The following is a 26,848-nucleotide window of genomic DNA, read 5'->3' on the forward strand; positions in this document are numbered from 1 at the left end:
TATGGCTTTCTCCAATACTGTAACTGCAAAGCCCTGTTTCACTAATCCAGTTTTTATTAGCCATGTATTTGTCTTACTTTTTTCTCATCTGCTCCGTATCCTATTAAGTGTCAGATGATGCACACAATTGTATCGGTTTCATATTGTTTTGTAGTAGTAGTTTACGGTGCAGGTGGTGATATTTGTTTTGATAAAATGTGTTAAATAGATCTATACTGATAGTAATCATTGCTATAGACTAGTGTTTGTTCAGTAACAGGGGTTTGGTTTTCCCCGTCTCCAGCACTTTAATCAGGAGAGAGGACTTGTACAAGATACAGTATATAAACAAGTGCAATTTGAATTTGTAAGTGACAAATTTAAGCTGATAAATGGGTACCCTACCCTCTCCTGATTGGCAACCCACCTGAACATGTATCTTCCGTTTATTAAAGCTGGAGACGGGAAAGATAACCAACTCTCACAAAACAAAAGTACAGTTGGTTGCAGAAAGTTGTGAACTACAATAGATATATATAGAATATATATAGATATATATATTGTGATTGTGAATACAAATGTTAATAGTTCAAATATTTTGATGCAGAACCTTTATACACTGTATTAGTGAATGAATTTAACAGGATTCCTGATATTTGTAGACAAAACATTAGTTTCTAAATTTACCTGATCATGTTGGCATTCCTATGTGCATTTTGAGTGGTCAGAATCTATAGTAATAGAACTGTAAATTACTTCCCTGGAAGTAATTTACACAATATCCTGCAAAAGTCTTTATTAAACAACGTGGAGGAGCGCGTCATACAACTAACAGCGATTACGTCACAGCTACATTGTGTAGAACAGACGAACATTTAGGCACTGGGCATTCATTACTGAATCATCTTCTGTGTTGTGTTGCGTTTTGAGTCTAGTGCTGGACAATACATATGTATTTTAATTAATAGGAAACCTTCAAGATAGCACGAATCATTGAATCCTTCAACAATATAAGGGTTAATCATTCACAGAAAACATATTTTCTTCCTCCATAATCTGTCATTCAGGAGTTTGTTACCTGTCAATAAAGACATGAGATGTACAGTTTGCATTGTGTAATCGAAACTTTTATAGAAAACAAAGCCAAATCAGAAACATAGATCATCTTATGTCAAGTCTTGTTGTAGCACTGATCTCAGTTGGCCCTCGGAGGAGGGAAGCTGGGCGGAGAGTACTCCTACGGGGGACGGCACCTGTCAGCAGGGAGTGTTGGGTGTGAGGAGTAGGACAGAGGCTCTCTAGAATTACCACCTCCTGGTGGGGGCTCCTCACCGGCGGTCGGTGAATTAGTACTTTTTCACCTTCAGTTGAAGCTTCATATGAATACAATTTATTTGTATATGGTTGGAACAGTTCTTACTGTATATGACGCAATCTAAAATGTGCCTATGTGAATTCCAATAGCAGTTTGATGATGTCAGTGATGTCAGACTTGGGTGCTCTAATTGTCATGACGACAAATTGGGGGTGAAATGGTCTAAGTGCTCCTGTTAGTGTTACAGCCCAGCACTGCGTTCAGCCAGGGAAAACGGGTGCTTCGTCTTGTTCCCAAGTCCCTGTGAGTTCAATCAGAACATCATGGCGTCCATGCCGTCCTCCATGAACTTCTTGTAGATGGCCATGAACTTGGCCACGAAGGCCTCCAGGTGGTAGATGGCCTTGTTGCCCAGCTGCAGTCTGTGCTCGTAGTAGGCTGCCATGTGGGCCACCTCCGTCTTCAGCTGACCGTCACAGTTACTCAGCAGCTCTGTGACCAGACCCTGGACAGCAGACAACATTGGGAGCACACATTATTATTTGTTATCGTCTTAACAATTTGAATATTAAATATAAGTGATAAGTAAGCATTCTACCGGTGTTGGACAAAGTAAATGCTTAAAGCAGCACTACACTATGTAACTTGTTTAATTAATAAAATGTATAATACAATATAATAAAATGTATAATACAATATAACTTATACAATAATTAGGGTGGTTGTATTTTGTCTCCATGCTCTTCTATTGAGACCTTTAGATTAGATTGTGTCAAAAGGTCACGTCTCACCTAGACACAAAACATTTCAGCCCGACAGCAACGATATAAGGCTTAAGTGGCAGAACTGCAACAATTACACAAATGCATGCCACTGAGCTTGGTTTAGTATCGACTTGTCACAGCAGCGTACCTTCATGATGACATCAGGAGGGATGCAGTGAGTCAGGAGCTCGTAGAGTCTTCCTCGGACCTCTAGTAACCTGAGAGAGATTAAAGCAGTGATTATCACACATTTTCATGCCTTGAATTTAAAGTGCAGACCTCTCTCTGTTTATTATTTTATCTTTCTCTTTAAAGACGGTTATTACAGCGAGGCGTTTAAAGGAACAATGGTCATTGACTTGCGGGACATTGTTCTGTTCATGCAGGACAGGGGACAAATGTCCCATTTTGGGGACTGTCCCGTGACATGAGGTACGGTGCTCACACCCCTACCTCTGAGGGCTCTGCTGGCTGACGATGGCGTTGGACGTTTCCCTGAGGTACACCTCCCAGTCCGTCTCTGGGACCTCCTGGTCAGCGGAGAACGGGTACCTGCGGCAGGGGGGAGAGGCAACGAGGTCAGAGCAGAAAAGAGGCATCAGGAGATTTTGAGTTTGACGAGGATTGAATAGATAAGGTGGAATTAATGATTAATCCATTGACAGAAAATAATTACATTTTAGTAATCGAATAATTGGTTTAGTGGTGCTTCATGAAAACATCATACACCAAAATGTTAAACATATTCAAATGTACTTGAGATATTACCTCATTTTAATGTCACTTTATGATTTCTTTCTTGTGCTAAACTTTTGTCAAGTCACCACAATAAGCATGAGATGTTGCCAGTACTCACTGCTGCACCCTGCAGGCTTCAGCCATGAGCAGGGCTTTACGCAGGTTCCGGCCAGACTTGTCACAGATCTGCTTGGCCAGCTCAGGAGGCAGGAGGAGACCCTCCTTCTTACACACCGTGCTCAGAACACTGCACACCTGGTAGGAGAAACACAATGGTGACTGTCTGTCCGGGACCCCAAATAACACGTGTTCGTGTTAAACTTGATCTAAGAGTCTTCGTTCATAATGGCATTTGTTGCCTAAGGGTTCATGGCATTTACTCTGAACGATAAGAGTGTCTGCTAAAACGCCTAAATTATAAGGAAGCAGACAATGCAACTTTTTAAACCCTTCATGCGTGGGGAAAACTGATTAAGCAATAATTCATTTCAGGCTCTAGGCTCTAAAAAAAAAGAAAATCTACTGTTGGACACTAAACAGCACATTGATTAATTATTAACTTCTCATAATTATCAACATTTCATTTACTCAACCAACCAAGGAAAACTATTCTTTCCCCATCTCCCGAAAGGCAGATTTTTTCGTCATACAGTATGATGGGGTCAAGCGCATAAATGTTAGCAGATCTACAAGCTCACAACGTGATGCATTTTGGGCACAAGGTACGTTGCATTGTAATTTTCCCTAGGGCAATTTGTTTTGGAATTATCTTTTTTTTTATGCCAATTCAGAGTCCCCCATTGTACTGTGGTCCCATGTAGGGCTGTCACAATTATTACATAATCGTCTAATCGTGATTATTTGACATTATCGCAATTATTTTGTCATAATCGTCATAATCGTGAATGTTGAAAAATAGCAGATAGCAAATAGCAGAATAGCAGATCTACAAGCTCACAACGCGTCGCATCGCGACGCGTTGTGAGCTTGTAGATCGGCTATTTCCACTATCAAAGTTATTTTTTTAAGTAAGTTGTCAAATATGTCAGTAATTTCTTTGTATATTTAGGTTATGTGTCATATCTACCATGTACAACTTCAAAGCCTAAAAGCCAAACAGAAATGTAATTATCAACGACAAAAACACAATTAAATCGTTAATCGCCAATTATTTGAGTGACAATTAATCGTCATGTAAAAGGTCATATCGTGACAGCCCTAATCCCAAGAAGCATTCCAGTCCCTCCTGCCATAGGAGGGACTATAGGAAGCATTACTATACCTCCTCTGTGCTGGGCAGAGGAACCCGGATGCCCAGGCAGCGGCTCCTGATGGGGCCGATGACCTTGGAGGTGGAGTTGCAGCAGAGGATGAGGCGGCAGGTGGACATGTACTTCTCCATGGTGCGACGCAGGGCGTGCTGCGCGTCTTTGGTCAGCCGGTCCACCTCCGTCAGCAGCACCACTGAGGGACGCAGCAGATAGGAGACACACCAAATATAGTATGTTTGAGCAGTACCATTAAGGCTGATAGGGCATGAAATCATAGGCCAAATGGATGTTTTTCAGGTTGTTTTTTTTTACCTTTGAACTCTCTCTGTGTGCTGGACTGGATCTGTTGAGACTGGGCCACCGTCTTGATAAGCTCCTGAATCACCACACGGTCCTGGTTCCCTGCATCACTGAAGCAAACACAAATGTATACATAATGCATATATTTAATACAAGTAGTGGTGGCTGTGGCTCAGGAGGTAGAGCAGGTCGGCGGTTTCGAATCCTGGCTCCTCCTGTCCACATGTCCCTGGGCAAGACACTGAACCCCACATTGCCTCCACTGAGTCGGTCCGTGTTAGCTTGCCAGAACTTGCCACCATTGGTGTGTGAATGTGGGAAGTGAGGACTTCCCACATGTTTGACTGTTCGCCGCTTCACTTCCCAATGTATGAATGAATGGACCATTGTAAAGCCCTTTGAGTTTGCAAATTGCTTAGAAAGGTGCTATAAAAATGCCATTCATCATCTTTATTATTGGTCTGGTCCTCATTACAAACCAACTTGGCAGTAGGAACAATGTTGGCTGTAGTGCCAAAATAGATGTGTGTAAATCTGCCAACTGTAATATATATGACAGAAAGACATTGTTTATTAGGGTGTTGTTCTCTTCTCCCGTTGCTTACCTGGCATTGACCTCCAGGTGGTAGTTGCTGGCTATAGTATTGATCTCTATCTTCTTCTTTGATGGAGCCTGTAGAATAGTAATAAAGGTTTAGTGATATGGCACCTTAACAACAAAACAGGCTTCATATCGTCGTCGTCGGGTGGAAACCCTGTATGTCCAAAACCGTTTGTTTTGTATTTATCTTTTTTTTTTAAACTAGTGATCTACAAGCGCACACACACCCTCACACCGCAAGGCGTTGTGTGCTAGTAGATCTGCTATTTTCACTAGTTTTGTGCGGCAGTCTTGTATGATGAAGAGGGGCTTTACTTCAAGAAAAAAAACACACATTTTAAAATTGGAGATACAAGGTTTCTGCACAACAGTGACGATATGGTTGTTTTACAAAAAAAGAAAAAAAAATCATCTTACCACGATGGTCTGGTGTTCGATACGGAGCTTCTCCACCCCGGCTCCGTACAGCTCCCTCAGCAGGCACATGATGCGCGTCTTCTTGCCGGCGCCGGGAGGACCGTAGATCAGCAGGTGTGGGAAGTCTCCACATTGGACCTGAAAAATCACACAAACCACCATCATGACTAGAGCAGCAGCACAGCCCGGATACACACAACCCTAGCTGGGGCCAGCCTATATACTAATGCAGCTAACTCCTTGTTTTAACATGTGTGGGGATGTCTAGCTGCAGCTAGGCTAACACAACCCACCCTACTCAAAGGAGACATCGTAAACATGGTGTAAACATGTTCATTTATCCATTTGAAACTGTGAGTGACTGAGTGTACAAATGTAACCAAATGAAGATTTGTCTCTTTCTTTCTATACTTGTGAAGTGTTATTATTGCAATGTATCTATCTAAAGTTGTGTAGATAACTTACTAAGATTGTCTCTTCTTTAAGAGTGATTTGACAATATTGGTGTTGCTATATATAGGTTATATAAACGTGAAGCTGTTGGTCCTGCTTCACACACTGTTGTCAATATAAATGGTAAGATGGAATTCAGTTCCCAGTGTATTCCACACAAGTCGTGACTTGCGTCAGTGCAACCACACTTGCATTTTCCCAGAATTGCACCTTTTTAGTTCCTTGTTGGTTTTCTGTATGGGTTGTGTATGTCTTTTATAGTGTTCTTTTCCTGCAGGCTCCAACAGTGGTAATGGGCTGATTGTTGACACTCTCTCTGTGCCTTTCAAATAGGCTGACTGCCTACTTCTAGCCAACTATGTGTTGATGATGATCTCAGGACTGAAACGTCCACTCTCTGTGTCTCTTTATTTTCAGCATGTCACCCTTTGCACACTTTTGTAAGTAAACAGCAAAGAATTTGTTTTTGCATCGAAAGAGACTCAGTTTTCATCCTTCAGTGTCAGTGTCCGAGCAGCGAGCCCTTTGCTTTTTGTTTATGGACTAAAATGGTTGCCACAACCACCCAAAAGAAAAAAGTATAACGAGGATGATGATTAATTGATTATCAATGATAGCAGCGGAGAGATTATTTAACAAATGGTGGTCCGTACGTGGCTCAGATCAGATCAGATCAGATGCTGAATAAATGAATGGACCTTGATGTGAAAATGGTTAAACCACTGGTGTAATGCAAGCCTAGTAGAACTGCTATAATAACATGCTAACACGTTTCTCTTACCAGGTTCTTGAGCTGAACTGCTTGTTCTTTGTGATAATCTAGTTTCCCCAGAGAGGTCGGCCTGTACTTATCAACCCACAAACTCATCGCGACGGCACAAATATAAATGCTTTAATATGAATGATTATTTTAGATGAGAAAACCACTTGTAAACAGAAACTCCCGCGAAACGTTTGACAACCCGCGCTGCTGCTTCCCTTTCCTGTGCTCTGGAGTACGGAGAGAACGGAGGGACAAACGTAATGTATGTAATATAGCGTTCTGTGTTTCTTTTTAAAAACATGACAAACTACCAGAGCGAACAAGGCAAAAAGCAGTCACAATACTGTAAAAAATAGAAAAAATTAAAAACAATAATAATTCAATATTAGCTCAAGGTGGAAAGTCTGGTGAAGCGAGGTTAACATGAGTCTCTATTCTCTTCATGCCCACTTGGTGGCGCCATGCACCACCAAACAGCCGCGTAACCAACGGTTGGTTGTTTGGTGGTGCATAGCGCCACCAAGCGGGCATGAATGGAGTTGTTTCACCTTCAACAGTGGAGAAATAAAACCATTATCGGCAAAAATCGGCCTTTCATTTTCCCCATAGACTTTTACAAAAATATTTATACCAATTCTTTTAAGCCATAAAACCTTAGATTTGTTTCTTATTTTTATATTTAATTACATGATTTAATAAATTATACCCTTCGTCAAAGGTTTTAATGTTTTCCCACCGACAAAAAGTGCGTAATGTTTTCGCTCTCTCAGAGCAGTGCAGTCAATCCGTTTTTATGAGTCAGTCAATCAACAAAGTCGGCATTCAGCTGTGGTAATAATGGACAGATAGACCACTTCATATGGAAGAGGTAGGTTCATTCGAAATGTCATGTTCCTTTCACAGTAGTCCTTTTTTCGTGCCAACTTGACTCCAAAATACACACATTTGCCTTTTGACCCCATCTGAAAATGTTTTGTGGTAGTCTACCAGCCTACCATGGGACCCCCAGAAGAGAAGATTGTACACTTTTTCTTTTCAAAAATGTTCTCAAGCTTGCAGTGCAGCACTCACTGTGAGCTTGCATATCTGCTAATAGGCAATAGGCAAAAATAAAGTGGCTGCAATTATTGTGATGCTGTATTAACACATTTTGCCCCCCATGTTTACCGCCTGGAATGGAACCTATAGTAGCAATGTAGACCACACCTTCTATGTTTATTCCTACTACTTGATGAATGTATAGTAGGCCTATTAGCTAGGTATTTTACTACTGTGTTTTACTGTATGTAGGCTATTGTATAGCCTCAGGAACCCAGGATATATTTGCTTTGTTTTGTGAGAACCACTGATCTAGGCTGCCTCTCACACAGTGAGCCCTGTGATGAAACAAAAACAACATTCTGTAAAAAAGTACAGTATGTCTCTCTACTGGGTCTGTAATGTGTTTAATATCATAACAAAGTTCTGTTGTCTTTCTCATTCATATCTACGTGTTGTGCACACATGATCAAGATAGCTGGCTCACAAGGCCTCAGCTGGCATTTCAACAGTTTTATTATGACTATGCTTTATTGTTTGTCTGTTGATCTCTCCTTGTTCTTTATCTCGTCCCATTTCTCCCATAGCTGCTCTTTGGTTGTGTTTGGCAGAGGCGGAATGTACTGTATCTACTAACGTAAGTACGTTCAAATACTGGACTTAAAGCTGCCCTATGTAACTTTCCTCTTCTACCCCGGATTTGAACCCGGCTTCCTGCACGCAAGTGCTGACATTTTTACCATTGAGCTAATAGAGACAGGGCGTAATAATTGAATCTTGACCATCAGGTCAAAATGTGTGTCAGATCCTGTCTCTATAGGTGAGACCTGACCTTTGACACAATCTAAATGTCTCAATAGAAGAGCAGGGAGACAACATACAACCACCCCAATTGTATACAGATTGCACATTACATTGTATTGATTTAAAAAAAGAAGGTAATAGTGCTGCTTTAAGTACAATTCAGAGGTTACTTGTACTTTAGTATTTAATTGTTCATGCTACTTTATTAGGGTGACCATATTTTCAGCCACTCAAACCGGGACGCAAAACACTGTTGCCTAAAACTGGGACCCTAAAAGCAATGCGCACGTTACCGCGCACGCGCGTGCCCATTCTCTAACGTTCGTGCACGCGCAAACACGCACCCCAGGGTTGCAAACAGGCAGTGAGTGATTGACAAACAGCCTCAGCATTGAATTCAGACACGCAATGAATTTGTTCCTTTTTTCTGATTGGTTAGGTGAGCATGTTTTCATGAAAAGAACATGATAAATGTCTATGCAACCACTGAAAACAGCTACTATTATTTTAATTCTGGCGAAAACCGGGACAAGTTTGTAGTGAATGTTGAAAACCGGGACATATTAGTGTTTTAAAGATATTTGTCGGGACACCGGGACACGCAGCTTGAAAACGGGACTGTCCCGGGTAAAACGGGACGTCTGGTCACCCTATACTTTATACATGATCTACTGCACTACATTTCAGAGGGAAATTTACTTTTTACTCCACTGCACTTTGCAGATGAAGTCAAACATGTCTTTCTGAAATTACACCTCTGAAGTCAAAGATACCGAGTACTTTCTTCCAGCTCTGGTGTTTGGTGAGAGGAATGTTATATGGGTTCAGCGTGTTGGAGCAAGCTGTGTGGCGCAGGGAGCCCAGTGTTGAAATATACATCTACACTGAATTAATGTGCCTCTATGTAGGGCAGAGGCTGAAGAATGAGTGGGAGAGAAAGAGAAAGAGAGATGCAAAGAGCTATGACCTGAAATTCAGTTTGTAAAACCCTTAGCCTAGTTATTTTAATCTAAAAGTTCCCAAATGTGAAAGAGCTGCAAAACTCTCCAAAAACAACAACAACACTCCATAGTCCATACATAATAGAGTCTGCTCAGAGATATAATAGTGTGAATTAGACAGTATTCTTGATTTACTCGACAGGATTGTAGATAATTCATTTTAACAAATTAACATCTATCTGCCTTGCAAATTGATGTTTATGAGAAGTCCAGATAAAACTGACCGATAAGGTCATTAAACAATAAAAGCCTATTTATCCGTTTGTAACTCAGAAAGTTTACTTATGTAATCAAAATGGACCCGCATGCCGCATCCGTACATTCTCTAACTTACGTAAGTTAACACTGAGGTTTATGTCTTTTGACTTTTGGTTTTATGACCATGGTCTCTGAGGCGTTTGGCTCCAAACAGGCCTCAACAGGTCCAGTCATTCTCAAGGTTAACATGCCTGAAGCAGGGTGACCAAAGTCTCTTCCCTGGTTGGAAAGAGAAAAAAAAGCTCTGAAGTCATGTCAAATATACATGATTTGAACATGCAGTATTGTACATCATTATCAGACCAAACATTTTCCTGCAACTTATTGTTTATGCCAAAGGTTGTGTAGCAATTTGTAGCACTTGTAGAAACATTAGGCCTTAAAGGGACAGTTCAACCCCCCAAATTAACATTTTTTTTATCGATTACTCACCACATAGAGACTTCATGGATTTGTATTTGCATTCAAGCCTGCTTTGTTCCTTATAGAGACACAAAGCATTTCCTCAAATTATGGGGAAATCTCGCTTTTTTGAACGCACATCATTCCTCAAAGCATTGGCTTAGAAATGCAACAAAAACAAAATGAGTATCCATGAATTCTCCATGGGGTGAGTAATCAATAGAAAATATATTTTTGGGGGTGAATATAAAATCACTTTATATTGAGAACATTTTTTCTTCTTTCTTGAAAAACAACAATACAACAATAACAACAAATATATATTGTATATATATAATATAATATGGGGTGCCGCCTGTTTTACGGTCACACCCCATCTAGACACCTGGGGTTGGCTGACCAGCTGTTGTTGTTTGTGCCCAAGAGGGCTAGGCTGAAAACCAGAGGTGAACGAACCTTTGCTCCCCCCAGGCTGGAGAACAGCCTGTCCCTCCATATCCGATCTGCCCAGACAGACAGTCCATAGATGTTTTTAAATTCATTCATTTCCCCTGGCCTTCCAGTTGAGCGTGGCACCCCTTGCTTTTGGCCTCATACGGTTGTGTAATGTTTAGTTTTTTTTTTCTTTCCCTTCTTTTTCTTGTTTGCATACTCTGTTGCTTTGAATCAGAATCACATCACTGATTTACAGGTGTAAAGAAGTTGATGGAAAATCGTCCATCACTTGTTTTCCAGAATGGGAAAGGAATAAAAAGGAGGGGGGTGGGAAACTGGGCATGAAGAGGGAGAGCAGGGAGAAAAACAATCCAACGTTAATCTGTTTAATAAACTCACAGCTCCTTTATAAATAAACTGTTGAGTTGAGTTGAAAGACTCCATGGTTTGCTCGCAGACAGACAGACCGACAGGAGATGGCATTATTATTACAGAGCACAAGACGTGTCGCGGAGGAAGGTTCAGAGAGCATAGGGGAGGATGTTTGACGCATTACCTCATCCTCTACTGAGGAATGTGCACACCTCAGGTGAAGAGTCCATCGCCTGCAGTCCTACTATATTAGGATGAGTGACAAGGCTGGAATGGAGAGAGAGGGAGAACGGGTGGTGCACTACAAGATCTCGAGACTTTGAATCAAAGCCTGTTCACACGTGACAGCATGCGCTGGAACATATATGTAGTTTCATACTCTATACTCCTGCTGTTAGGACTCCTGAATTGCTCCATGCACATTGATTGGTCTGTCTGTCTGCCTGTTTAGTGTGTGTGTATGTGTGTCTGTCTGTCCATCTACCTATCATCTCAAGACAATGCTTGCCATTTCTCTCTTTTTGCTATTATTTCTTTCTTGCACAAACATGCATACAGTTGAATATATACACACATGCTGTATTGTACAGGCATTGCCCTGGTGTAGTAGCGTTAAGCTTTTCAGTCACCTCACTTAGTTATATACAGGATAGGTACATAATACTGAAAACACAAACCACCTGCCACACATACACAAACATTCTCCACCCTCTACACTCAAAATCCCACATGCACTTTCCACACACTTGATCCAACAATACAGAACACTTGACAAGTTACAAAATGTGCAAAACTCCTCCACACAACATGCTCTTTCGCTCACTCTTTCTCTCTCTCACACACACACACACACACACACACACACACACACACACACACACACACACACACACACACACACACACACACACACACACACACACACACACACACACACACACACCTGTATATCTCTCTCTTTGTTGAGGTGGTGTCAGAGGGGGAAAAGCATTCCTTTTCACTCCCCTCCCTCCCCTTCCAGGCGTCTGCCCTGCTGCTGTCTGTTTCTCTTCTGGGAAAAAATAAAACTCTCTGTCCTCTCTCTGCTCCTGTTTGCCACTACAGCGGTGGAAGGCGCTCTCGTCTGAGTGGTTGTGGTCCAGTGAACGGCCCGCTACGCTGCCCGCTGGGACCACTTGGATGTCACCCTGGATGCCAGTCTGATTTAGGGATGTGACACCCAGCATCAACCTGCGGTACAGTACGACCTCTGGTATGTTCAGCACTGTAATTCATTGTTGCTACGTGAATATCCATGAGCTGCTTTCTTAAGCTGTTAGTTAATCTAACATAACATAGTTACTTAAATAGCATGTTATTTAGACAGATGCCAGGTTCATTTGTTGACCTGGCAGGCTGGCATCCTTGCAGTATTTTACCAATTTTCGATGGAATACTTTTTGTATACTTCTTTTACATCTCAAATTTAGATGAGTCAAATGTAGTACTTTTTATTCCAATTATTCCAAAACCCTAGTTTGAAGAATCTTGGAAAAACTTGAATATTTTTACTTTGGTGCTGAATACAAGCCTTTTTTACTGCAGCAGAGTATGTTCCTGTTGTGGTAGCCTACTGCAAATGTTACTTAAGTAAATGAATCTGAGTATGTCTTGTTGCATCTGCTGCTAAACTAGAGTATAAGAGGCTGTTTGTTTTGGTTTTAGTTTTGTAGTTTTTTTCCAACATTTCGCAAAAGGGTTTCTCTCACAGACCTCAATGACCAAACAGACCTTATTTGACCTGGACCGGGAATGAACTGCAGTGCAGACCCGTCTCAAATTGCCTCTTTAATTTGATTAAAGAGTAAAAAAGAAGAAAAGAAAAAAAAGATTACAGTGGAAGACCTCACACAGCTGGTTCTGCTTTGAGGTGTGCTGTAGCTTTTACTAGAGTTCCACTTCCATCATTTTACTTTGCTATGTTTTCAAAACTTTTAGTCAGTGTGTTATTTGTGGAGTTATTTTCTTTTTTGTACTGTACTGCCTATTAAGGCATGTGAACCTGTGTCATATTCTGCCTCTTTGCAGTGCATACTGATTAAAATTCAACGTTATTGTCTCATCACAGGTTTACAGGCATAAAAAAACAGTGGGTGAATTCAGTTTTTGTGCAAGTTCCATCGTTTCTGTTATTTCCATAAAAAGAAAGGGAAGAAAAAGAGTGGGTGGGGGTGGGGGCAATGGGAAGAGAGAGACAGATCAATTCAGTTTTTGTTTTGATTGAATTAAGGTTGTGTAAAGAATTGGATCAAATGGACCCTTAATTAAGCATCCATTTGACCCGTAAAGGGTCCATTTGGTTCCATTAGTACACGCTCAGAGTTAAATTAAGACTCTGTACTTGCAGTAAATCTAGTGTTGTTGTGACATGTTGTGACACATTGATTGTATTGGTTATTTGACAAACAAGACAAAAACACATGTCAGGAAGGGAAGCCACGGGGCGTTCTTTCCAGCCCAAAATATCTAGCAGGAAGGAAACAAACAATGTGTTTGATCTAAAATGTTGCTCAGGAAAGCTCGAAAGCTGCTACCAAAGGTATAAGATGCTTTTGATGCTGCGGTCATCAAAATGTAATTATGCATCCATATTGCCAGGTGCACATTTACTATGCATATTTGTTTTAATGCTCATACCATTTAGATCTACAGTACAGTATGTTTCATGTCTGGTTATAGTAATGTAACATTTTGCAAATATAAAATGTGTTATTCTGTATGTATGAAAGAAATATATATACCTTATTATTTGTAATTTTGTATACACATGTTTCTCACATATTGTATGCAGTGGTATGACAGCTGAATTGTCTTTTACATTGTGTCATATTTTACCAAATTGTTTTATTTTATCTATGCATATAATTGTTGGAGTATAGATTAACAATGTGTACATTAAAACAAGAATTACATAACAATACAACTCATAGAATGCTTACATGACTATAGTGGAGATAACCGTAGTAGAGTTGATGTAATGTAGTTCTTTTTTGTATTTTAAAATACTGTGAGCCTATTCACCTCACCATATTGTTCTTTGAAAAGTAGTAATATGCCATTACATTTTATTATAGATGGTGAAACCGGGCTACTTAACCAATGGTTGAGCTATTTATGATCAAGGAATGAATGACTTGAAAAGAGTTGTGTAGATACAACAGGCAAAGCCACCAGCAGAGGGCAACATTGTCATCCTGTTTGCTGTGCTGTCTGTTCTGACTTGAAAAGCCTCCATGGAAGCAGATGGCAAATTATAGAGGCATATTCTTTACCATCTGCACTTGTGTGGACACGAAGTTTCCTTTGCCCATATTTAAACACCTCCAATAAAAAAAAATCCCCCTTCTGACTCTCTTTCTGTCTTCTTATCTTTGTTAATTTTTTGTATTCTGGTAAAGTTTGTAAGCTCTGCCAAAGTGAGCCACACTTTGACTGTACATAAACCAATGGCTACTGGCACTTTGTTAAATAACCAGAAAATGTCCAGTGACTGTCTAAATTGGGTTTGCCTTACCCACAGATGAGGCCCAGACCTTTAGTGATGCATGAGGGTCCCGTCACCACCCTCCCCGTCCAGCGCTACCCTCACACTGCTGGACTCCCCCTGGACGACCGGCATCAGGTGCCTCCCGGGCTAGAAGACCCCATCCCAGACGACCCCAGACCTGGCTCCTGCTCCGACGCTCCCCTGCGAAGTTTGCAAACCACAGCTGAACCTCCTCATCCCCTCCTGGACCACCAAGAGGATCCCGCGTGGGCCAGGAGGAACAGCAGTGATATGAACGTGAACGACAGTGCCCCCTGTGTCTCTGCTGAGCGCTACAGCGGGTGTCACCTGACCATGGAACAGGAAGAGATGCTAGTCCTCCAGGGTCAATTAAGCTCCTCCCTCAGCTGTACCTCTGATCTGGAGCCAGAGAATACAGAGCACTGCAGGTAAGGCTGAACTCTTCCATTATTGCCAGACCCATGAAATGGGTAGGCCTACATAAGCAAATGTCGGTCTGTCTGTCCGGGTTTTCTATATAAAGGGTATATATGATGATGACATGATGATGACATGCCTACAAAAGGCATGATGTCATAAATGATGATGACAGACAGGGGGTCTGGCACAACCAGGTTGACCTGGTCTAGTTTTCTCATAGCTTGTTACTTGCGCCAGCAGAGCGCACAAGTACTGTGTTTGGTGCTGTCTGTTTCCGGCCGACAGTACATAGGCAGGGCATTTAGCCTATAAGTTAGCAGCGTTCTTGATGACGTCACCACCAACAAGTGCGACCTCATAACAAGGCACAAGTTGGCACCTCGGCAGAGTGCCAACTTGCCCACCCACTAGCTGCAAATTGCAACACTAGATCTTTTATAATCGGATGAATCTAGGGTTGCAATACCTCCCATAGGGATCCAATGCATCAAAACAGTTTTTTGCTATCTGATTGTATTAAACGACTTCAAATTCACCAATATTGCGGCTCTATGGAAAGCTTGGAATTTACTCTTGCTATCTGCAAAGTGTTTGTTTCAGAAAAATCCACAGTAGACATGTAGGAGCTACTTTCTATCCAAGAAATTTGGTTCAGGTGATCATTTTTTCTAAGTCCTGGAGTTTGGAAGCGCTCGTGAAAAATCCCTCAACGGTCCTGTGACCACTTGGTTCTAAATGTCACATTATGCAGGAGGCAGCGGGACATGGCGTTATAGAAGACGAGCGCTTCCGAAGTTCAACACTTAGAAAATAAACCATCTGCTCGGATTTCTTGACAGAAAATAAATCATAACTAGAAGAAGTGCTCTTCCGAGCACATGTCTCCACCAGGCCACGCGTCCTGGTGGTGCTATAATAGGCAAATGTAAAAAGGGTGGCATGTGTTCTTCACCAATCTTAGACCTTTCATGGCGCCACCATGAGGCTGATTTGAACATTTTGTAGTGTAATTTCTTCCTTGGCCTTTTGCGAATGTGTGTGCACAATTTCATTACAATTGCACGCTGTGTTTGATTTGAGGCATTTTGTTTGAAACGGATCAATCCTGCAAAGTTTGGAGGCCAATCGTAGCCAATCAGGATGGAATATTTAATATGGGTCAGATCCGTCTTGATCATATGACTGTAGAGATACTGTGTACTGATTTGTGTTAATTGTGGGTAAAATCTGAAGGAGTAATATCCAAAAATGTGTCTTACATAAGTCGGCCTCCTGGTGGCGCTATAAAAGGCTGATGTGAAAAATGCAAGGAAAGGGTTTTTCCTTGGCCTATAGGGAGTGCGCTTACAAAGTTTGAAACTGATCGGTGGAGTTATAGGTAAAACCACAAATTGGCCTGTTATAGCGCCACCATGAGGCTGATTTAAACATTTTGAAGTGGCATTTCTTCCTCAGCCTAGTGGGAATGTGTGTGTGCGATTTCAGGTTAATTGCACTCTGCGTTTGTGATTTGAGGCATTTTGTCCAAAACGGACCAATCTTACAAACTTTGAAAGCCAATCTCAGCCAATCAGGATGGAATATGGACAATCAGACAGATCCATGTCGATCACATGACTGTAGAGATACTGTCTACCGATTTGTGTGATTTTTGGACAAAATCTGTAGGATTACTGGCCAAAAGGTAGTTTTGCAAAAAATGGCCTCCTGGTGGCGCTAGAACAGGCCCATGTGAAAAATGTGGGGCAGAGGTTCTGAATTGGCATCCAGGGAGTGCGCTTACAAAGTTTGAAACTGATCGGTGGAGTTATAGGTAAAACCACGAATCGGCCTGTTATAGCGCCACCATGAGGCTGATTTCCAAAATTTGATGTGGCATTTCTTCCTCGTCCTAGTGGGAACGTGTGTGCGCGATTGCGTGATAATTGCGCTCTGCGTTTGTGATTTGAGGCATTTTGTCCAAAATGGACCAATCTTACAAACTTTGAAAGCCAATATCAGCCAATCAGGATGGAATATGGACAATCAGACAGATCCGTGTCGATCACATGACTGTAGAGATACTGTCTACCGATTTGCGTGATTTTTGGACAAAATCTGTAGGAGTAGTGTACAGAAATTTGTTTTGCAAACATCGGCCTCATGGTGGCGCTAGAACAGGGCCATCTGAAAAATGTGGGGCAGAGGTTCTGAATTGGCATCCAGGGAGTGTGTGTGCTCATTTTGGCAGCGACCGGGCTAACGGCGCCGGAGATTAGCTGTACACAAACTTGGAGGACGGACACACGCACGCATGGACAGGGGCGAAAACATACTCTCCCTCAGCCTTCGGCTGAGGGAGAGCCGCAATATTGGTGAATTTGAAGTCGTTTAATACAATCAGATAGCAAAAAACTGTTTTGATGCATTGGATCCCTATGGGAGGTATTGCAACCCTAGATTCATCCGATTATAAAAAAATCTAGTGTTGCAATTTGCGGCTACCCACCCACATACATACAGAAAGCACCGAACAGCAACGATCACAGTACTTGCACACTCTGCTGGCACACAAGTACGCCATATGGCCACAAGTGCACAAAGCACAAGTTGGCAACTCGACAGAGTGCAGTCTAGTAGTTATTATGACGATTGCTTCTTTGATTAATTAAATAATCAAAACGCAGGGTTTTAGGTTTTTTAATTTTCAATCAATCAACTTTTTTTTTATATTGATTGGGCTTAACTTGCAGCCTTCCACAGGCCATTTATGCTGCTGTATAAAAGACATGTACAAACAACATAGACATATTTTATGTCTGTCCTTTGTGTGTGTATGTATGCAATTAAACATTATATGTGTAGATATTGTATGATAAGTAGGCTAAGCTACTCAAGCCTAGAGATAATGACCCCCATATATTTTACTACTAAAGCTTTATATTCTTCAGCATACAAAAACGTATGCCGATCCGCAAGCTCACAACCTGTCTATCAATTGTCTGTTTTTGCCATTTCTGAAGATTGTTTTCTTGGAATAGATGAAATCGGTTAGTTCGATTAACCCCCTGCGGCCTCGATTGCAGGTGTACTTCACCTCGGGAACCACCAGAGGGCTCTGATCATGGTTCCCGTCCCCCCACGTCCACGGAGGAGCCATGGCCAGCGGGCTGCTGCTCCCCATCGGATCACCTGAGGGTGGTCAAACACAAGCCCAGCGCCATTGTGTTCTCCGACCACCACCCCGATGATGCCACTGCCACCACTGGCCATCAGGTGGCCTCCGTCAACGAGGGCTCCGAAGGGGAGGAGGAGTCTTCCTCTTCCTCCTTCTCTTCCTCCTCCACCACTGCGGCCGAAGAGGACGAAGGTGAGGAAGACGACGGAGATGATTTCCCTCAGACGCTGCAGTACAAGGAGTTCCTGGTCAGCCGGCGCCGCCGGAACCACAACTGGAACAAGAAGAGGCTGATGGCAGACGCCTCGCCTGGTCCTGGTCCTCCTGGCCCCAACGGCGCCAACCAACCAGAATCCTTGCCTGGTCCTGACCCCACCGGCACCAACCAACCAGAATCCTCGCCTAGCCCTGACCCCACCTGCACCAACCAACCAGAATCCCCGGGAGAGGAGGAGGAGGACCTGACAGAAGACGACGACAAACAGGTGAGACAGATAGACAGACAGCAGGTTTGTGGAAAACACACAGTGTTGGGCAAATTACTTAAAGGGATAGTTCACCCAAAAAAACGTTACTTATTTTCTATCGATTACTCACCCCATGGAGATTTGAATTCAATTCATGGAGATTTTTTTGTTTTTTGTTGCATTCATAAGCCAATAATTTGAATCAAGTGCCACTATGGAGTCAAATTATTGGCTTAGGAATTCGAGAAAAAAGTAATATTGGGGGTGAACTATCCCTTTAAGAAAGTGTAATAACTTACTCCTTAAAACTTTTAAATAATAATATTACTTTACTTTGTATCAATTGCTCCCGACGTGTTGGTTGTTGCCTTTCATGGTTTCCTCCACCATCTGTGTATGGATGTGTTTGTGAATGGGTCATGGGTGTGATGCAAAGCGCTTTGGATAAAAAGGATAAAAAGTGCTAAATGCACCATTTAGTACAGTACAGTACAGTAGGACTGATAGTAGATGTACATGTGCTTTCAGAGAGAGCTGTCCTAACCACTACACTTTATCTGGACACAATTGTCTCTTCTTTAGACTCAGCATCTTTCACGGCCGTCCATCCAATCTGTCTGAGTGGAAGAGAAATCGATTGAATAGCAGCAGCACGACACTACTGTAATGTCTCACTATCATTACTGGATGCTCTGCATGGCTGCCTTTGCTGTGTGTAACCCAGTTCTGCCCCTGGAGGGCAGTATTGTTAAGTTATTGGTTTTGTCTGTGTAATATGCTTTGAATGACTTAATATATGTATTCATTTAGTTGAGTGCTGCCCACAGAGGAGCATGGAGGGGGGAGCAGTTCTTGGGTAAGAGTCTTGCTCAGGGACACTTCCACACATTGCTGACCTGGCCTGGAATCGTACCTGCGACAACCGGGCTCACTAACCACTCAGCTAAATGTTATGGATAATGGATTGATGTAGTATAAGATCAAGAAGTCAGACGGTGAGAGGAGAAATTTAAATTAATAGGGACATAAATTACATGATTAATGTATGTACATACCTCTTTCTTCAGTAGCCTGTCTGTCTGTCTGTCTGTCTGTCTGTCTGTCTGTCTGTCTGTCTGTCTGTCTGTCTGTCTGTCTGTCCTAAAAGCAGGATAATAATAATGGAAATTAGAGATAGAAATAAACATTCAAACCAAAAGTGCGTGTGGTGTGCCTACGTGTCAGTGTGTGTGCGCGCTGTGCACACACAATTAGGTGTAGTTGGTGGGTTAATACAGTGGTTCTCAACCTTTTCAGGCCACGATCCCCAAAATAATCATGTTTTAACTGGGGACCCCCCCCCCCCACCCTGATGAGCGCTAAGAGTTGAGGCATTACATTTTGTATAACACGGTTCAATTGTGAAAATAGCAGATCTGTTGCGAGGCGTTGTGAGCATTTAGATCTGCTATTATTCTGCCTCTGATATTTGACAATTTGGCCGATGTTTAATTTGTCATTTTAGAAGTATTAAAAAGTCCTCAAATTGTCACTTTAGAAATGTGCAGATACCCTCTGTACACTTAAACTTTATGCTGGTTTGTTTACTGTTGAGAGAGAAAACAATGTTGCACACTAAGCTAATCATCTGGGGACCCCCCAAAATAATTTGGGGACCCCTCTGGGCCACAGGTTGAGAACCACTGGGTTAATAGGTGTGTAGGCTGGTTTATTACCAGCTCATTGGCTTTGTGGTTAGAGTGTGTGCTCTGAGACTGGGGGAGGTCAGGGGTTCATTCCCCAGCTAAGTCATACCAAACATGCACATAAAACTGGTGCCCAGTACCTCACTGCTTCACACCAGTGAGTGTATAATGTCAATGTGACATACTAGATTCATGTCCAGGGTGTATACTTGTACATCCTGTGAACATACAATCGTCATGTCCAGGGGGTGTACTCAAGCTGCAGAAACAAGAGATGGGCCACATGGGTACTTACGTACTTAGGTTCGTCTGTGAAATAATCGATGAGTGGAAACCATGTTTGATGAAAAATTGCCATTTGACATCACCAGTTTTTTCCCCATTGAAATGTAGTCTGTAAGCAGGGTAGACCATTGTGTGGTGTTTTCTTTTTCATAGATTTCTTGTTGAAAAGAATGGTTTTCTTGGCAATAGTAATAATGAGTGTGATTCTGTTGATATGAGTGGGAGAGTGGGATGGGAAACTGTTTATAGGTCACCTAGTAAGCACAGAGATGGGGTTGATGGAATTCGCAGCCCAATAGAGAAATGCTTTGTTATCTCCCACCAGAACTATTGGACGGGTTTGCTGTGCCAGTGTCTTGTGTGTTTTGTGTAAATCTTGATCAGATTTCTGATATTCTTTTCTGTTTGTAGTCTCCTCTGTGGGTTATTATTTTATGCTGAATAAGTTGGAGCTTAATGTTATTAGTCATAGAAAATGTTTTGTTGTGTCAGCTCAGCTGTGGCTAAGTGATATATCTATTTCGAATGACTTTATTGACCACACTTGTTAACTGTAATTATCTCTGCAAAGCAGGCAGATATTGCAATTATATTTCTTGTGGACGTTGACAGCAGATCAAGGGCCTCAATTCCCAGACATTTTAGTCAGTCGGAATTACTAGAGCAGTCGTCCAGCCAGGCTTTGGGATACGCATCACTCAATGCTATGGAACAGAACTAGCCAGTCGTTTGCAAGCTGGCCACCCGGCGTATGGGATCTACATTATTAGCCATTTATGGTTGTCAATGGTTGTTTTAAATGTGCTCTATAAATAGAGTTTGTTTGATTGATTGGTTGATTTATTGATTAACCCATTAAAGCAGGGAAAGCATCTGTCATTTTAGATTTTAACCACTTTAACCATATGTCATACTTTTCTATTACAAACTAGCAGATATACAAGCTCATAGCGTCTCACTTCATGCCGCGCTATGAGCTTGCACGTCCTGCGAAGCTTGGCCAATGGGACACTGGGTGTACAACAAACTTTGAGCCGTTTGTGCCAAGATGTAGGCCATATCTAGGCCAGATGTAGGCCACGCTTCAGTTTACTTAAGCCCTGGACATTTTTAACACGTTTTTACCACCGGCTTTTGACCAGACAAAGCCAGATGTTGGAGCTATAGCTCCTGTTCCAGGAGCACCACTTAAAGATCTCCATGAATTCAAGTGTATAATCGATAGAAAATAGGTATTTTTTGGGGTGAACTACTCCTTTTAACGGGTTTATTGATCTGCCAAGCCACAGCGGTGGCTTCGTGGATTGGTCGTGTTCCACGTGACATTTGTGCCACTCGATATAAGTGGTCAGCGCTCACGGTTCACTTTTCACCCGCTGGGAAACGATGCTCTGGACGGTGCATCTGGAAGGAGAAAGGAAGAGGGCTTACCACGCTGCGGTGGCAGTGGGCCACAAGGTGTACTCCTTTGGCTGGGAGCCCTACCCCAACAGGTGTCAGATTGATGTGCACGTCTTCAACACTGTGTCCATGCGCTGGGTGAAGTTGTCCCCGCTGACCACTGGAGGAGCAGGAGAGGAAGAACACAACAACAGGACCTCAGTAGGCCCTCAGTGGGACAGAGGTGAGATCGAGATGTGCTGCGGCCACACCGCCGTGCTGATAGAAGACATTGTCTACATCTACATCATCTACACGTACAAGAGTGAATACTGCAACGTGCTGTACGCTTTCGACGTCGACGCCCAGAGCTGGTTCAAGCCGACGGTTTCCGGGGCCGTTCCGGTGGCGAGGTACGGCCACTCGGCCTGTGTCCTGGGGAAGGTCATGTATATCTTTGGCGGCTACGGAGGATCAAACCAAACCGTACCGAGGTCTAGGTACACCAATGACATCTACAAGCTGGACACCACCACGATGGTCTGGTCTTTGATTAACCACACGGGCGCTCCGGCTCCTGCTTCACAGTGCCACTCTGCCACCATCATCGGGACAAACATGTTTGTGTTCGGTGGCGGAGGGGACCAGAACGAGGACCACTACAACAAGATCAGGGTATTTGACACAGAGGCCGACTGCTGGCTGAGCACGCCCTCTGCACAGCCTGTTCCAGAAGGACGCTGGTTTCACTCAGCCTTCGCCCACAACGGAGAACTGTACATATTTGGTGGTGGGAAATTGGACCGGCGCTTCAGTGACCTGTGGAAATTCAGTCCAGAGACCTTCACCTGGAAGATGGTGGAGCCCAGGGGGAAACACCCACACTGGAGATCTGGAATGTGCTCTTGCATGGTGGGGGATCGCGTCATCCTCTTTGGAGGACACCAAACGCCCGAAGACCTGTACATCTTACACTTAAGTCCTAGCCTGAAGACGTTATGCAAGCTAGCGGCCATTCAGTACGACCTGGAGCAGGTGCATCTGCCGCACGACATCCGATGGGAACTGGCAGCTATGGCTGCCTGCAACAGGAAAAAGGAAAAAGAGACAACATGGAGATGCACATTTTTTCAGTTTTGCTCCCAAGTGATGGAACACATTATGGACCACCTTAGACCTTGCTAGAGGTCTGTCGAACCCTTTTTTCCTTTTATATGTCGTTATTGTTAAAGCACTTTGGAGCTGCATATCTTGTATGAAAGGTGCTATATATTTATAAATACAGTTTATTGTTGGAAAAAACAGATGAGGACAGCAGGGAACAAGTTCCAGGCAGTGGGACCGAAGAAAAGGAAAGACAAGGAGATCACCACAATTAAGAAGTCAGGAGTGAACGAGCACAGGAATGTGCTCGGTGATTCCTACCAGGAACTAGGCAGCATCGTACAGGAGAATAGAGGACTACTACTGGACCTGCTGAACTGCACAGGGACAGACATGCCTGCAAAGATCATCTCTAAGAATAGAAACACTCAGTTGATCTCCATCAGGAATGAAAGTAGAAACAAGGAGATGCTTTACAGACATCTATGGAAGAGGACTTCTGGAAACAGATGTGTGTTGATAATAACTGGGAGTGGAAGAAAAAATGTATACAAAGATGGAGATCTTTGTGTCTTTTTTTTTACTGTTTTTTTTTTCTTCTGCTTCTCCATCTTTTAGGCAACATTTAAGCGGACAGTATGACATCAGCAAATATAATTCACAAACTCTTGCATTCTGGCACTCCACTGTCATCATATTTTGTACACATCATTCACAAACTGGTTTGGGGGCCCCCCATGGGTCCTTGAGGTAGTTCCAGAAAAATGATTTGATAGTTAGGAACCAAATGGACCCTTATGGGGCTGTGACTCTGATGGCGTACAGATGGATTCAAATGGACCCTGGCATAAGATCAGTCCTGTTAAAGCCCCTATACCAAAGACAGCCAGTGCAACACCAAAGACTTAGAGCTTAGACAACGACCACAGCACGACAGACAGTCTTTTGTTGAAAGAGCTTTGGTGTAGAGGGGAAAACGAGCAGACTAAGTACAGAGTGAAAGGTCAAGTTTATTAAGTATTGACAGTTCAAGTGGTTAAATGTCTGAAAACACAAATTGACATGAATCCAAAAAAACACTGATGATCGAGCTGTCAAACAATGAAGCTATAATCTATGAAAAGGTTGAGGGATCCCTGCTTCATCTCTCTCAGCTAAGGGGTCCTTGGCCTGAAAACGTTGAAGACCCCTACTATAACCACAAGGCCACAGAGCTGGTCCAAAAGTTGGTGGTAAAAAATTATGGAATGGATCCGGTTCAATTTCAACCCTCGTGGAACAGGTCAGGGGCCAGTACTATTGTGAACCGTTGAAGGCCGCTGTTTGCCAGCGTTTTGATTCCTTCTCGCGCCCAGATAATAAGCTCCATGCAGTGTCTCCTCCTCGGCCATGAATTGTGCCACGCCATCTGCAGCATTTAGTTGGCAGCCGATGTGATCGTTCCATGTGTGACACATGTGGAGGTCTCTCTGCAGCGAGGTCACTGAAGGTGACGCTTCAGCTGCGTGCGGCTGCACTTTATAGCTGGCTGGCTTATCAGCAGCACTTTGTCCTTTTATCATTCACCTCACCCAGGACAAAAATGCCTGGCAGTATATACTGTATGTATATATGTCACGGTTAGATAGAGAAACGGTTAGATAGAGAAACGGAGCGCTCGTCGTGCGGCGCGGGGCGGAACAAGCGGTCGCTTTGAGCCACAACAACGTAGCGTCGGCAGGAATGATAGCGCGCACCCCACGGAGGTTAGGGTTAGGGTTAGGTATAGTTTTACTGAGGTTAAGGTTAGGGTTAGGGTTAGAGTTAGGCATAGTAAGCTAATGGCTAAACACAGCCGAGCTAGGCTAGTAAATAAACAACGAAAGAGTCGCAAACGAGTGACGTCAGCGCCTACACTAGTGAATGGCTGTTGTCGCCATCTGGTGGTGATTGGTGTGTGGTGAACGGCAAAACGAGTGCTCTTACCACGATCTGACTGAGTTACCCAATCTAACTGTAACATATATATATATATATATTGTACCTGTGCTGATGCAGTCTTTTACTGATATGTTATACTGTAGGTGTCGTCTGGTTCCCCTTTGTCTAGTTTTAATCACTGCATGCAGTTCACCAGTGGTTCTCAAACTTATTCCAAGTCAAGGACCCCCAAATTGATATGTCGTTTATTGGGCCACAAACTCCAATCTGAAAAGGTTTTGTGACAGGGACCCCAGGAGAAGATGTATTACTACATTTTACACACCATTGTTCTGTTCCGAGTTTATAGTGACTTTTAGCAGCATCCTCGTGACGTCACCTTTATGCAGCTTCCTCATTGGCTAAAAGCAGTTTTTGCTGCTTCCTCATTGGCTAAAGGTTACCCTAAAATGTTCTATATGTCATCTTTATGCTGTTTCCTCATTGGCTCAAAGTTACTCTATAAAGTAACCCCATTTTGTATTTTTGAAAATACAACAACAGCAACCACTCTCACTATTTCCCAGAATTGCAACTTTCTAGTGTTAAAAATAATTCTACAGACTCAGGAGCGACGTGTCCATGCTGAATGCCAGAACATCACGATGGAGACCAAGGAGCTTCGTAATGTTGTTAAACTGAGGGAGTTTGGCTGCGAGCAGAGCTTACTGTCCAGACCCGACGGCTCTGCCTCCTTCACACAAGGAGACACCAGTATGTTGGCAGGAGCGTACGGCCCGGCAGAGGTCAAAGTCAGCAAGGAGATCTATGATCGTGCAACGCTGGAGGTGGTGATACAGCCCAAAGTAGGAGTGCCAAGTGTTCGAGAGCGAGCGCGAGAGCAGTGCGTGCGCGAGACATGCGAGGCCGCTCTGCTGTCTTCCCTCCACCCTCGCTCGTCCCTCACGCTCATCCTCCAGGTGGTGCACGATGACGGCTCACTTTTGTCTTGCTGCCTGAACGCTGCGTGCATGGCTTTAATGGATGCAGGCATGGCCATGAGCTGCCTGTTCTGTGGAGTCACCTGTGCTATCGACACAGACGGTCAGATCATCGCTGACCCCACTGCAGCTCAGGAAAAGGAAAGTCGAGCTCTGATGACCTTCGCCATCGACAGTACGGAACACAGGGTGATGACGTCATCGACCAAAGGATCGTTTTCAGCCCATGAGCTGCAGCAGTGTATAGCCATCAGTCAGAAAGCATCAGAGAAGATCTTCCAGTTCTACAGAGATTCCGTCAAGCGGCGATATTCCAAAACACTCTGAAGAAGAATCTAACCTCCTATTCCCTGTTTGATTTTTGAGCGGCTCCATAGAGTGGCTGTGCGTGTGTCTGTAGCCTTTTTCCTCAGTGTTTTGCCATAGCAAAACGTGTGTGTTTGTAGCATAGCCTGTACATCCTAGACTCAAATCCTAGTCTGAAGACGTTATGCAAGCACAACCACCGCTCACTTCACACTGGGTGTGATTTTTTCTTTAAAACCGTCTTTTCATATTAATGAATGTTTATTTCGTTCAATATTGTGTGTGTTTGTGTTTGTTTTGTTTTGGATATTCTATTCTGTTAGGCTGATGATAGGCTCTTGGTTCACTGATTATCCTAAATTACTATTGTCATGCATTTCAGGTTTTACCATGTGTTATCCCTGCTTACTGTAAATCGCTCTGGATTAACAGCATATGCTAAATGCCTAAATTTATAAGTGTGTATGTGTGTGTGAGAGAGAGAGTGCTTGGCTGACAGTGGAAGAGTGCACAGAGTGTAAAGAGTGCTTTGGCTGGAGTTCAAACCTGTACCTATTTATGATTTATTATAAGATGGCGTCGCTCAACACTTGCAATGATAGCAATACCATCATCACAACAAAGTATAAATTAGACCAACAAGGGGTACCTGTGGTTAAACTGCTACACATGAATGAACACAGCTT

The 26,848-nt window shown here is 43.0% G+C and overlaps 3 protein-coding genes across 3 annotated transcripts; 2 read left to right on the forward strand and 1 right to left on the reverse strand.

The window, feature by feature from the left end:
* Positions 1-1,243: 1,243 nt before the first annotated feature.
* On the reverse strand, positions 1,244-6,788 carry rfc3 (replication factor C (activator 1) 3). Its single transcript, XM_080748891.1, has 9 exons — positions 6,620-6,788; positions 5,386-5,523; positions 4,973-5,040; positions 4,380-4,477; positions 4,079-4,260; positions 2,915-3,051; positions 2,512-2,610; positions 2,207-2,276; positions 1,244-1,799 (listed from the first exon to the last, which is right to left on the reverse strand). The coding sequence occupies exons 1-9, from the start codon at positions 6,704-6,706 to the stop codon at positions 1,608-1,610; spliced, it is 1,071 nt and encodes a 356-aa protein (XP_080605017.1). The 5' UTR covers positions 6,707-6,788; the 3' UTR covers positions 1,244-1,607.
* Positions 6,789-21,858: 15,070 nt separating this feature from the next.
* LOC308304816 (kelch domain-containing protein 3-like) lies at positions 21,859-24,443 on the forward strand (the record flags this gene model as incomplete). Its single annotated transcript, XM_080749445.1, has 4 exons — positions 21,859-22,338; positions 22,441-22,887; positions 23,158-23,295; positions 24,432-24,443. The coding sequence occupies 4 exons, from the start codon at positions 21,859-21,861 to the stop codon at positions 24,441-24,443; spliced, it is 1,077 nt and encodes a 358-aa protein (XP_080605571.1).
* A 1,077-nt stretch (positions 24,444-25,520) lies between these two features.
* LOC308304817 (exosome complex component RRP46-like) lies at positions 25,521-26,183 on the forward strand (the record flags this gene model as incomplete). The annotated part of the gene is made up of 1 exon (XM_080749446.1): positions 25,521-26,183. The coding sequence occupies one exon, from the start codon at positions 25,521-25,523 to the stop codon at positions 26,181-26,183; it is 663 nt and encodes a 220-aa protein (XP_080605572.1).
* Between the last annotated feature and the right edge of the window lie 665 nt (positions 26,184-26,848).

The sequence above is a fragment of the Nannobrachium achirus genome (genome assembly GCF_963921795.1).
Source record: "Nannobrachium achirus genome assembly, chromosome: 19".
In the NCBI taxonomy this organism is placed as follows: domain Eukaryota; kingdom Metazoa; phylum Chordata; class Actinopteri; order Myctophiformes; family Myctophidae; genus Nannobrachium; species Nannobrachium achirus.

Excerpts from the sequence above, each read along its gene's own strand:
- rfc3 (XM_080748891.1), bottom strand. The coding sequence starts at position 6,706 with ATGAGTTTGTGGGTTGATAAGTACAGGCCGACCTCTCTGGGGAAACTA. Across the intron at positions 3,052-4,078 it reads CTCTGCCCAGCACAGAGGAG|GTGTGCAGTGTTCTGAGCAC; the intron begins GTATAGTAATGC and ends TTCTCCTACCAG. Across the intron at positions 2,277-2,511 it reads AGCCAGCAGAGCCCTCAGAG|GTTACTAGAGGTCCGAGGAA; the intron begins GTAGGGGTGTGA and ends AATCTCTCTCAG.